At 41.3% G+C, this 11,935-nt stretch overlaps 2 protein-coding genes across 3 annotated transcripts in view; both read left to right on the forward strand.

Annotated features, from left to right (window-relative positions):
* Positions 1 to 2,873, forward strand: part of rock1 (Rho-associated, coiled-coil containing protein kinase 1) — a 52,523-nt gene extending 49,650 nt beyond the window's left edge. Inside the window, exon 33 of one of the 2 annotated variants that reach the window (XM_079488808.1) lies at positions 1,307 to 2,873. In XM_079488808.1, coding sequence (XP_079344934.1) covers positions 1,307 to 1,310 — 4 coding nt within the window. In that variant the 3' untranslated portion in view covers positions 1,311 to 2,873. Of the gene's footprint in view, positions 1 to 476; positions 882 to 1,306 lie in introns of those variants that run through there. The other variant, XM_079488807.1, reaches the window with a different exon arrangement.
* Positions 2,874 to 6,587: 3,714 nt separating this feature from the next.
* LOC306943187 (uncharacterized protein) lies at positions 6,588 to 9,790 on the forward strand. Its single transcript, XM_079529393.1, has 2 exons — positions 6,588 to 6,717; positions 7,421 to 9,790. The coding sequence occupies exon 2, from the start codon at positions 7,430 to 7,432 to the stop codon at positions 9,179 to 9,181; it is 1,752 nt and encodes a 583-aa protein (XP_079385519.1). The 5' UTR covers positions 6,588 to 6,717; positions 7,421 to 7,429; the 3' UTR covers positions 9,182 to 9,790.
* The last annotated feature ends 2,145 nt before the right edge of the window (positions 9,791 to 11,935 follow it).

Raw genomic sequence — 11,935 nt, forward strand, 5'->3', positions numbered from 1 at the left:
CAAACTAGTGAAAATAGCCGATCTAAGGTCGCGACCTTGTAGATCGGCTATTTCCTTGTAGATCGGCTATTTTAGATTGGGTATTGTAGATCGGCTATTTTCACTAGTTTTGCTTTTTTGGGAATGTTTTTGGATTATGTTTTGAAATAATAATTAAAAACCAAATGTAGGAAACAAAACCTAAGGGGACCCATAACAATGTGTCTGTGACCCACAAATGGGTCCCGAACCACTGTTTGAGGAAACAATGCTTTAGATCCAGGTTTTATACATTTTCTCATTTTGTTCTAGTTGCAAACAAATGTTATTAGGAAGGCAGTAGCACGGCATGCACTTGAGTCACTGAGATGTACTATTTTTTTAAGCAAGTTAGTGAGGGTGTGCTCCAGTCAGAAGAGCTATTTTTGAACCCTACTGGTGGACTGCGATGTGGTCAAGTCAGTCATATGACGTGCTGTTTATCTCCTGTGTTATAGCAGAGCGCAGTCCAGCCTCCAAGCAGCAGACACAACATCCAGCACTTGTTGACAACAAGCACCGTCAGACCATATTGAAAACAAAACCCACTAAAAAAAAACCCACACAAGTCTAGGTTTTAGATTTGTTTTCGTCCTTCATATTTGGGCCCTGCGTATTTATTTATTAACCGTGTCCGTGGGTGTTTCTAACAGCAGCCACTGCTCTTTGGCTGGGTTGTTGCTTGGCTCCTGGGTTGTTCTTTCCATTGACACTTGGGGATACTTTGTCTAATATTTGGCGCTTAAAGGGGCATTCCACTCATTTTCAACATTTTACTATGTCATTAATGCACCTTAGAGCTGTTGTGTGGAAATAATAAAAAAGTTCCCCCATTCTGTGTTTCCTAGAACTAGAGGTCTGAAAAAAATCATTAACATGGTGAAACACATCTTGATGACGTCATCAAGATGTGTTTCACCATGTTAATGATTTTTTTCATAATTACAGTTCTAGGAAACACAAAATGGGGGGACTTTTTTATTATTTCCACACAACAGCTCTAAGGTGCATTAATGACATAGTAAAATGTTGAAAATGGGTGGTTTTCCCCTTTAAGTATTGTTGGGTTTCAACGACTAACACATAAGCCACTCTTCGACCCTGCTGTTAGCGTGTTGGCCCACGTGAATGTTTGGCATTTCCTCTTATCAAATATGACGCAGAAGTGTTAATGGAGTTGCAGTGGCTCTTGCCTGTCGTACATTAACTTAGTCTGGGTACTAACCGAGTTAGAAAGGTCTTGGCGTGCTTTTACTAGACACCTGTCTCTGTTCTTGTTTTCTTCCAGCTAACCGCCTGACCCATTGGATTATCTTTTTGGACTCTGTAATCTCCTCCCCCCCCTCCTCTATTAATTATGAAAAGTCAATAAAAAAAAAAGACCAGCGCTGGAAAATTGGGACACTTGTCAGACCTGAGGTATCAGGGACATTGAGGCCTGTTCACCCCCACTTTCCCGTCCTTCCTCCAAACCCGAGACACACACACACACACACACACACACGCGCGCACACGCGCGTACAGCTCAAGCCTCCAGAAGATGTCTCACTTCGTTGTAACCAAACTATGGACCTGAACAAGAAGGAGGGACACGTGGCACCATGTGTTGCTTCATGATGGAAGAGGATGGATGAAGGGGGTTTTGCTGGGACTCTTGCATGTCGACACTGAGGTACTGTAGTGCAGGTATTGGCTTAATCTGCGGTGAGTGGCTGGGTGCATCCTGGGGAGGATGAAAGCGTATTTTGTATTCCCTCCCCCGACCTGTAAAAGCAGATACTAATGCAAGCATACTTCCGTTTCCAGTTAAGAATGACTTTGATGCCTTCATCCGACGGACTTCAGTGGCCTTCTGCCTCTATTCTTGTTACTCTCTGCAAGTCAGTTATCAGGGTTGGGACAGAGTATTGGGAAATGAGTATTAGATATTTTGAGTATTGAGTGAGGAGCATGCAAGAAGATCATCATTTAAATCTATGCATTATTTTTATTATAATAATTATTTTTATTGCTCCAAGCCATAAGAAAATTCCATTGTAATGGCATATAGGAGACCTAAAACTTCATTGATTTTTTTTGTTTTGTTTTTATGTGTTCATTGGGTACATTGTTTCTGTAATAAGTTGTTTTCTTGTATTGTTTTTTTTTTTTTTTTTTTTGTAATGTATTGCCTTACATTGATTCATAGATAAATGGTTCAAAAGGAAAAACATTAAGTTAACAAATGTAAAACTGCACTGTTTGAATTGTAAATTATTTGTAGAAGACTAAACAGGTGTAGCATTTGGCCCACCTAGTGCCTTAACGTTTGGATAATGATTTTACCGCCATATCTGTTTGCGTTTATCTCCAAAACAAGACAAATCTTAACTCTTCCATCATATTTTTTAAAGAAATCCTTTTTTTGGTTTTTATCAGAATTTTCCTCTCTGGTTTGAATATATATATTTATATATATATATATATATATAGCTAACCTCTCCATGGATATGGATGGATTGCGATAGTGTGTCAATACAAATTCCAGAGTCCATTATCAACATGACATGTTTCAGGATGGTGTACCTGTAGGCTAAGGCCTGTCAATGGATGCCCTCTTCTAAGTTTAAAAGTGATGTGGTATTGTCCCGTTAATGCAACCCCCCCTCCCCCCACAGTGTACATAATTAGAGAGACAAAATGCTCATGGAAATACCTCCACAAGAATCAAAAATGGTTTTATACATGTTTTGTTCAGTTGAAAAAGCACTGGAACTATGATCTACTCTTATTTTTGTCTTGGAGGAATTGCATGTTTAATTGCATTGGAGGCCGCACTGATGGATATGTGTCAATAAACATATCTTTATCTATCATTCTCTGTATTTAAGTTCTCTTTTTGTTTTGCTGTGGTTAAGACTTCAGGGCTTCAATAGTTTATTCTATTGAATATGAGAAGTGCTCTTAAAGCTTTCACAGGGGATGTCAAATGTTTATTTTTTGTGCTTTTAAGAAAATGTGAGTTTCATAAGGACTTTCATATTTTTATAGTCATCAAGTGAGAAAACTGGGTCCCAACATTGACTTGTACCTGCATGGCAGGGTAAGTATTTTGTGTGTATATTTCACTTTAAAACACTTCTGGGGTCATTTTAATGTCATCTACTTAGTCTTTTGTGTGCACCCCAGGCCCAGACCGTTTTTAAGTAGTTTGATTCGACATTTAGTGATTTGATATGTGATATTCATTTAATCAGACCCCCTCCTATATGAGCCCAGATTCTACTTCAAATTATGTTGGACTCATTTCAATTAACCATGTGCTTGTGGTCTAATGCATAAAGCGCCCTTCATATTTTAGTTTAGTTTTGTTTCCCCCATTTAAAACACTTATCTAATTGATGTATTGCATAATCTGCTGCTGAGCCAATCAAATTAAGCTATGGGGAAATTAACCTAGGAAACGGGTATACTACCTTCTGGATGCACAGAGCCTATTAAGGTTCATCTTGGTAGGGTTGGATTAAGTCTAGAGTTAGGTTTGAGGGAACGTAGAACATAGTTTTTTTTCATAGCTTTTTTTCATAGCTTTTGGCTATGCCAAACAGTGAGGACGCGAAGCCCACGACCATTGGTGGCGCTATAGTACTCAATTGAAAATGCAAAATTTGAACAGGCATAGCTCATGAACCGTTTGACCGTCCGTCGGCAATACATCGTCGATCTCCTGGGAATCAAAATGTATGAAAAGTTCTTAAAACTTTCTACACATGAACTTGACAGAAAAAATTAAGCTTTTATGAGCCAATGACTATTGCAGTTTTATGTAGATTATTCTTCTGCTCCTAATAAATGCATGCAGTCACTGTTCCTTGGAGTGGTTGCACCACTCAAAAATAGCTAGTAGTCACTGCCAGCCAGGTCCTTGTCATTTGTGGTAGTAGCCAATTTAGTCGTTATGCCAATGAATTCCTCCCCACACACATTTCTGTTGTCACTACATTTCTGTATCCTACCGACTCACCGGGAGGATGGGGACTCCCGCCCAACATTCCTACTGACAGGTACCACCGCAGCCCATAGCAGTACATGCAGTGACCAACCTTGTCCTTGGTGGTGACGGTACGTGGCGGGCAGGCCCACCACACAGTGGCCACGCTCTCCAGCACCACGGTGTTGGTGCTGACGATGGAGCCCAGGTTGTGGATGGACTTCTTCAGGCCACCCGTCTCCGACCGGAAGTCTAGAATGCTGCTTCTGGGTATGGGGTGTGACGTGACCAGTGGTCAATGTGTCCGTACAGACAAATGCCAAGTCTCTTGAGAGTTTTCTTCAGAATATGTACAGGTATGACACTGATTTACTATGACACATTTTAAAACATTTCACGATCTACAAGGCGTTGTAAGCTTGTAGATTGCTATTTTTCTAAGTTCATGCCACCGTTGCATGATGAAACATAAAATATAGGGATTCATTTGTTAGATTATAAAAAATCTAATGTGAATTTTCTTTCACAGCTATTCATGGATATATGAAGAATAACAAATCTCAAAAAAGAAACCAATGCATTTCTCTATTATTTGATTGATGGAAAAAGCAATAATGGGTAGAATAATGGAGATAAATGAAGCATAGTTTTAGGGCTGACCTAAGGGAGATGGTCAGCTCGCTGAGTCTCTCACTTAGATGCTTCTTTCACCTGTGATGATATTTTATTTTGTTATTGTTCATGTCATGACTTTGAATTGATTGCATAGGGCCTAAATGGAAACAAGACCGCAACGACTTTTTTGGTTTTATCCCTTTTGGACTGAGTGTCTTGACTGTAGTCTATTGCTGTTTTTACATTTCTATTCAATCAATCAACTGTAGGAGAAAACTATCGCACACCTAGCAATCAGGCGTATGCACAGGTGCGTAGGCCAGTGGACATCAATGAAAGCAATAAGGTACACCCGCACACTGTGTATCTGCTCGGCACAAGAGTATTGTCTTATTTAATGAAGCAACGTTTCGGTCACTAGGAAGGCCTGAGGAAGGTCCCTAGTGACCGAAACGTTGCTTCATTAAATAAGACAATACTCTTGTGCCGAGCAGATACACAGTGTGCGGGTGTACCTTATTGCTTTCATATTCAATCAATCAAAAAAGCACATGGTCTCGGCCTCGCTGCCGTGACTCTGTTCTGTGAAGTTACAACTGCTGTTGATGCCGTCCTACAGGCATGTAAACATCAAAGGGGGCTCCAGCCCCTGCTCTTTTACCCATCTGTAAAAAACTGCCCTCTCTAGACCATGAATGCCTCATTTGAAATAAATGCAAATGCCCCTTTTCCATTCAAGCATTCAGGAGAATTGCCTCTTTTTTTCCAAACTATCCTGAACTTGAACGCAACAATTTGTCTTGCGTGTAGAAATATAAGTAAGCCGCATCTTCAGTAGCAAAAGAGTGTGGGGTCACACCCCGAAAATAGCTGATCTACAAGCTCTCAACACATTGCAGCGTTGAGCATTGAGAGCTTGTAGATCCGCTGTTTGATATTTTTGTCCTTTTTAGGGAATTTCAGCCCCTGCCTCTAACATTCTCTGCACGTCCCTGCTGTCCTGAGCCTGCAGGATTGGTTGATTACAGAATGGGTACAATTCACATGAAAGCACAACTCAATACAAAGACTGTTACTGTCGACAACACACTGATTAAAGCATTACACTTGTTTACAACAGAGTCCACCATTTTCAATTCATCAGAGCTTTTAGAGACGTACAAATATACACTTCTATATAAAAAACTGGAAATCTTGTAAGGAGGTAAAAAGGTAAAAGAAACAAGTAAGTGGGAAAGGGGGTGGGGTGGATTCCGATTTTACGGGGGCCAGTTTCGAATGACAGCCGTCCGTAGGTGCCCTTCGAGAGCGGTTTTGAAGGAGTCAAGGGATTCGCATGTCTTAATGGCTGTTGGTAGGGCGTTCCACATTTTAGTGGCATAGGAGCGAAATTAATTTAGTCCCTTGTTTGTGCCGAATCTTTGTTGCACACATGGTTTGTTGAACTCCCTCTGGTGTTGTGGGTGTAGACATAGACATAGACAGGTAGGCTACATGGAATGGGTATCATGGTGGTGTAGCGAATCTTGTGGACCAGACCCATTGCAAGATGCTGTACTCTGTTGTTGTGCCATTCCAGCCTGTCAAATTGGGCAGGGGTGAGGTTAGCTCTGGTCCATAGCTCTAATGCGTTGCATTTAGAGCTATGGATCAGATCTATATGGGTTCGGGGAGTGAGGCCAAGTAGTAGCCTGACCAGTTTGTTTTGGGAAGGAGATGTCCAACTGGGCCTGCAGGACCTGGACATGCACACACAAACAATATGCTATTAGCCACAGTGAGTGAGTTTAGTATTTTTTTTTATTCTTAATTTAACAAATAAATAAGTTATAGTTCATAACTGCATTTAAGTGACATTAAATAAATCAAATGTAAACACGTCCCGTGAAAGAGATTATAAAGTTAAAAGGAGAACAGAGACAAAAAGAGATCAATCTATATGTAATCTAGCTATTCACACTTGTGGCGTTGGTAATCGATTGGTCACGCCTGCAGAGGGAGCAATAAGTGAGAGAAAGCGGGCTTGTTGTTTTTTTCGTTCTCATACAGAGGAAACTTTTTTCTCCAGCGTTCTTAACTTCTTACTGACAGACAACTCTCCCCGGCTTGTACAGGTATAACAATTGGTATTTCTGCTCATGAATAATTGAATGTGTTGTCATGATGTTTTGTTTATAGCTTTGTGGAAAGTCTTATTTTGATTCCGTGCACAATGCAGCACACGGCCATGATTGATAGGTGCAGTGTAGGCCTACAACGTTGCTAATGTGTGTGGGCATTTGGGCAACTCGCGTGCATTTTATAATAGGCAGAAAAGATAATAAAGAACAAACGGTATTAACAGAGTTAAGAGAAAACGATTTTGTGTTTACACTGGTTTTGCATAGCCCAAGATTTAGACTCATAGAGGGTTTTTTCGATTCTGACTAATAGAGAGTCATAATCGAAAAAATCCTACGAGTCTAAATCGTGGGCTAGGTTTTGCATAGACTCAAGAGAAAGATTTTCTGTTTACACTGGTTTTGCACTTTAAATTGATTTAAGTTCATGGTCATTTATACAAATGTAGGCTATACTTAGTCTTACATCAATATTTACCTGTTGGGTTTGACCTGTTGGAAAAGAAAATATAAACGGCATTACATACCTGAATATAATACTAACCTCATTGAATTTATAACTTGTATGACAGAATGTGCCCAACATTCTTGAGCTCTATTCTAATATGAGGATCAGATTCATAACTACTAAGCTGTGAGTACTACTGAGTATAGTAGCATTCAATAATTACATGTTTTTCCCCATGTTTATTTTCAGTGTATAGAAATGGCGTGTGCCAGCAGTCTCCTGTCTGAAGAACAGTTCCTGTGTTCCATCTGTCTGGAGGTGTTCACTGATCCAATCAGCACTCCATGTGGACACAACTACTGCAACACCTGTATCACACATTACTGGGACACCAGTGGTGTGTGTCAGTGTCCACTATGCAACGAAACCTTCGACAAAAGACCAAAGTTCTCTGTTAACAAAGTCCTCTCTGAGATGGCTGATCAGTTCAGGAAGACACAGAAGCTGACAAACCATTTCAACGCAAACCATGAACCTGCTGAACCAGATGACATCTCCTGTGACATCTGTACTGAGACCAAGCTCAAAGCCCTGAAGTCCTGCCTGGTGTGTGTGACATCCTACTGTGACACTCACCTGGAGCCTCACCACAGAGTCACACGGTTGAAACGACACAAACTAATCGACCCTGTAATGAACCTGGAAGACATTCTGTGTAAGAAACATGACAGACCTCTAGAGCTTTTCTGTAAGACTGACCACATGTGTGTTTGTCAGTTCTGCACAGAGTCGGACCACAAGTTACATCAAATCATATCTCTGAAAGAGGCATATGAAGGGAAGAAGGCTGAGCTGGGAAAGACAGAGGCTGAAGTTCAGCAGATGATCCAGGTGAGACAAGTGAAGATTCAGGAGGTCAAACACTCTGTACAGCTCAGCAAGAAAGATGCAGACAAAGTGATGGCAGACAGTGTGCAGATGTTCATGGCTCTGATCAGATGTGTTGAGCGAAGCCAGGCTGAAGTCATTGACGTTATTGAAAAGAAGCAGAAAACAACAGAGAAACAGGCTGATGGCTTCATCAAAGAGCTGGAACAGGAAATCACTGAGTTAAAGAAGAGAAGCTCTGAACTGAAGCAGCTCTCACACACTCAAGACCACCTCCACCTCCTCCGGAATATCACACCCACCAACATCCCTCCACCCAGCAAGGACTGGACAAACATCAATGTCTATCCGTCTTCATACGTGGAGACTGTGAGGCCAGCTGTGGCTCAACTGGAGAAGACACTCAGTCAAGAGATGAAGAAGAAGCTGTGTGACGTTGAGCTGAGGAGGACACCTTCAATCGAAAACCAGAAACAGACCATGAAGTCAGTATTTAAAACTACTATGCAAATAGGCGACGAATGGTACTTGATAGACTATTGGTGGTTCAAACAGTGGAGGTGTTATGTGGGATTTGACGATTTGTACATGTACAGTGTCGGACAGCATTGCCTCTATCCCGGACCTATTGATAACTCTGGACTGTTCGACTCAGACCATGAGACCCAAGTCCTGAAAGAGGACCTTGTAGATGAGCGTGACTATGTCCTAGTTCCCACTGAAGCATGGAACAAGCTGGCCAGCTGGTATGGTTGTCTTGAGGGCCAGAGAGCCATTGTCAGGAAAGTGGTCAAAGGTGGCATGTTTGTCAAAGTGGAGGTCTATTTGTTGGAACTAACCTTGTTTGAACTAACCTTGAATGACGGGGACGTGGAAACACGTCAATTCAGTCTAGCTGACACTATCGATACCATAGAGAAGGAGATGAGGTCGCTTTTTGAAATTCCATCAGAGAAGGAGACGCGGCTGTGGAAAAGAAGCATTTACAACTACAAGACGTACGCGCAGCTGAACAAACCAGGCAGCACTGTGCAGGATGCTGGTCTGTGCCAAGGACATATCCTTATGATTGAACGGAAGAACGAGGATGGCACGTGGCCCAGAGCCAAACTCCTGGTCTAAATGGCCCCGACACCGACGCAGATGCTCAAACACTGTCATGATATCTTATTTCCAACTACTTCCCGTCTGCATTTACACCCTATTCTCCATATGCCACTTCTTTGCTCACACTACAATTAGCAGTGCAACATTGCAAGGGTGACAACGTCGCAACGGAGCCAACGATGCGTGGAACTAGAATCGAGACCGGCCGGGTCGAGTTTCTAGTCTAGTCAATGTGTCCCATGCGTTGGCAGCAGTCAGCCATGCCTGACTGAGCTTGTTGAATTGGAGTTCATAAGTGAGGGAGGCATTGAGCGCTCTCTATACTAGGTGTTCGGTCTGAGCAAATCAGAGCATGGGAAGAGAAACAAAAAGTGACCAAGTTTGGAATGCCCTGATGACCCCTTCCCTCAAAAAATGCTAATCACTGGCGTCCTTTCAAACGGGCCTGAAAATCCACCTTTCAACAGGCCTCCCTTAGACAAGTGACTACTCCCGCCTCTTTATGAACCCCTTCCTTTTCCCCCCAACCTGTACACGTCTTTTTATTTTTGGTGATTTGATTTTTAATTTGGTGGTTGTTTTTCATGTCATGATTATGAGTTTAATAAAAATCCAGTACCTGAATGGAAACAAGACTGTATTGTTTACATTATGACTAATAAAGTAATCTAATCAATCAATCCTCAGGGAGGTTTTACTACAAGGTTCCGGTTAAAGGGAAAACTGAGTGGGATTTAGGAGTGGTCATAGAGTCCATTAACAGAAAAGGGGAACACACTGAGCTACTGGACTATAGTGTTGAGGAATGGAAATCTGTACAAGGCTTTTGTTGACTCCTGTCCTCCCTGTAAGGAGAGGACAGTGTTTGGGAGTGTTTCTGGTCTCATTTTATGATGTGGAGACCAGAGTTCATTCTTTCACTGGCTGCACTCTCTGAGAACCTATCCCTATTCCCTACTTCAGGACTCCATGTCCTAATGATTGTGGTAAAAACTCTGCTCCTCTGATCATCTCTCCTGTCATTCACACTGATTAGACTAATTTAATCCCCAGTTTTACATGAAAATGTTAATTTTCAACAAAGACAACACTGTATGTATATGGAGGGCTATTCTTGGTGTCATTTCAAATCAAGCCTTTTAATTGTTGTTCCTAACAATAACATACATGTATTCTATTGGCAGTGGTGGAAGGTGTAATTAACTTTTAAGTACATACAGTATCAAGTACTGTACTCTAGGCTGTTTGAAAAATAGCAGATCTCTCTCTAGATTTTTTTATAATGGGATGAATCTAGAGTTGCAATACCCTCCATTGACTCCCCACTCATCATTTTGCGTTTGCGATCTGCTTGTCTTAAACGACGTTAAACTCACCAACATTGCAGCTGTAGTCCAAGCTTGAATTATTCTCTTTCAATCTGCAAAGCTTGTTTTTCATAAAAATCCCCCGTAGACATGTTATGAGCTACTTTCTGTCAAGAAGAAGAAATGTTGGAGTTTGGAAGCGCTCGTTTGTATTAAGGGGTCGCGCTGCTGCCTCCTGCATTATGTGCAAATGCGAAACAGATGCATGCAGGGACGTTCAGTGACTTACGACGAGCGCTTCCAAACACCAGCACTTAGAAAAATAATCACTTGCACAGAATTTCTTGACAGAAAGTAGCTCATAACATGTCTACGGGGGATTTTTATGAAAAACAAGCTTTGCAGATTGAAAGAGAATAATTCAAGCTTGGACTACAGCTGCAATGTTGGTGAGTTTAACGTCGTTTAAGACAAGCAGATCGCAAACGCAAAATGATGAGTGGGGAGTCAATGGAGGGTATTGCAACTCTAGATTCATCCCATTATAACAAAATCTAGAGTTGCAAATTGCGGCTAGACAGACACTAGAGTATGTTATAACTTGTCTCCCTGCTCTTCTATTGAGACATTTAGGTGAGAGATAGTATGGGTACAACAGCAGTGGAAACAAATGTGAGGGGAGGGTTACAGAATGTCCAGAATGTGATATTGTTTTGTTAAAATAAGCTTTAAATAGCTCTATATTTTGATAGTAATCAAGTGTTTGTTCAGTAACAGGAGTCTCTCTGTCTCTCAAGCTCCAGCAGTCAACAGATTGAACAGAAAATGCCTTTTCAGGTCGGCATACCCATTTTATCCAATCAGCATAGAGAACTCACTGAATCTAGGATAATCGGATAGTGATGACAAAAATAAATTAGCAGACAAAATTGGAAATGGAACACTATAAAATTGAAGCTGATTATAAATGGGTACTCTCTCCTGATTGGATGAAACTGACCAGATGGGTTATCACTAGTCACCACAAATGTGATGAAGTCATCACTTTTGGGCAAGTGGCTATGGCCGAATTTAGCCCAAGGAGTGTTTTTGTGCAAAACTAATGCTTGGAATGGATTCAGAATCATGACAAAACCCTAGTTTGACATGTAACATGCTACTTAAAGGACAACTTTAGTTTTTTTCAACCAAGGTTCATGTTTTAGGTAGTTATGAGAGAAAGTAAAAGATGAGTGTTAATTTCTTTTCATTTGCTGCTTTCTTTCGTTTTAGGGATTTTAGCTGTTTTTGACAGGGGGGCGGCGGCATTCGAGCGTGGGGCTAAATATGTACCTTCCCCCAGTAGGCTACCTTCACACTGAATGTGATGGTAGCCTACTGGGGGAAGCACTGTGTCATAGGCTCAATATGCCAGTTTGACACATTCAATATATCCTGTGATCTTCTGTGGCCAGATGTAATT

This window comes from Electrona antarctica (assembly GCF_951216825.1).
Source record: "Electrona antarctica genome assembly, chromosome: 19".
Taxonomy (NCBI): domain Eukaryota; kingdom Metazoa; phylum Chordata; class Actinopteri; order Myctophiformes; family Myctophidae; genus Electrona; species Electrona antarctica.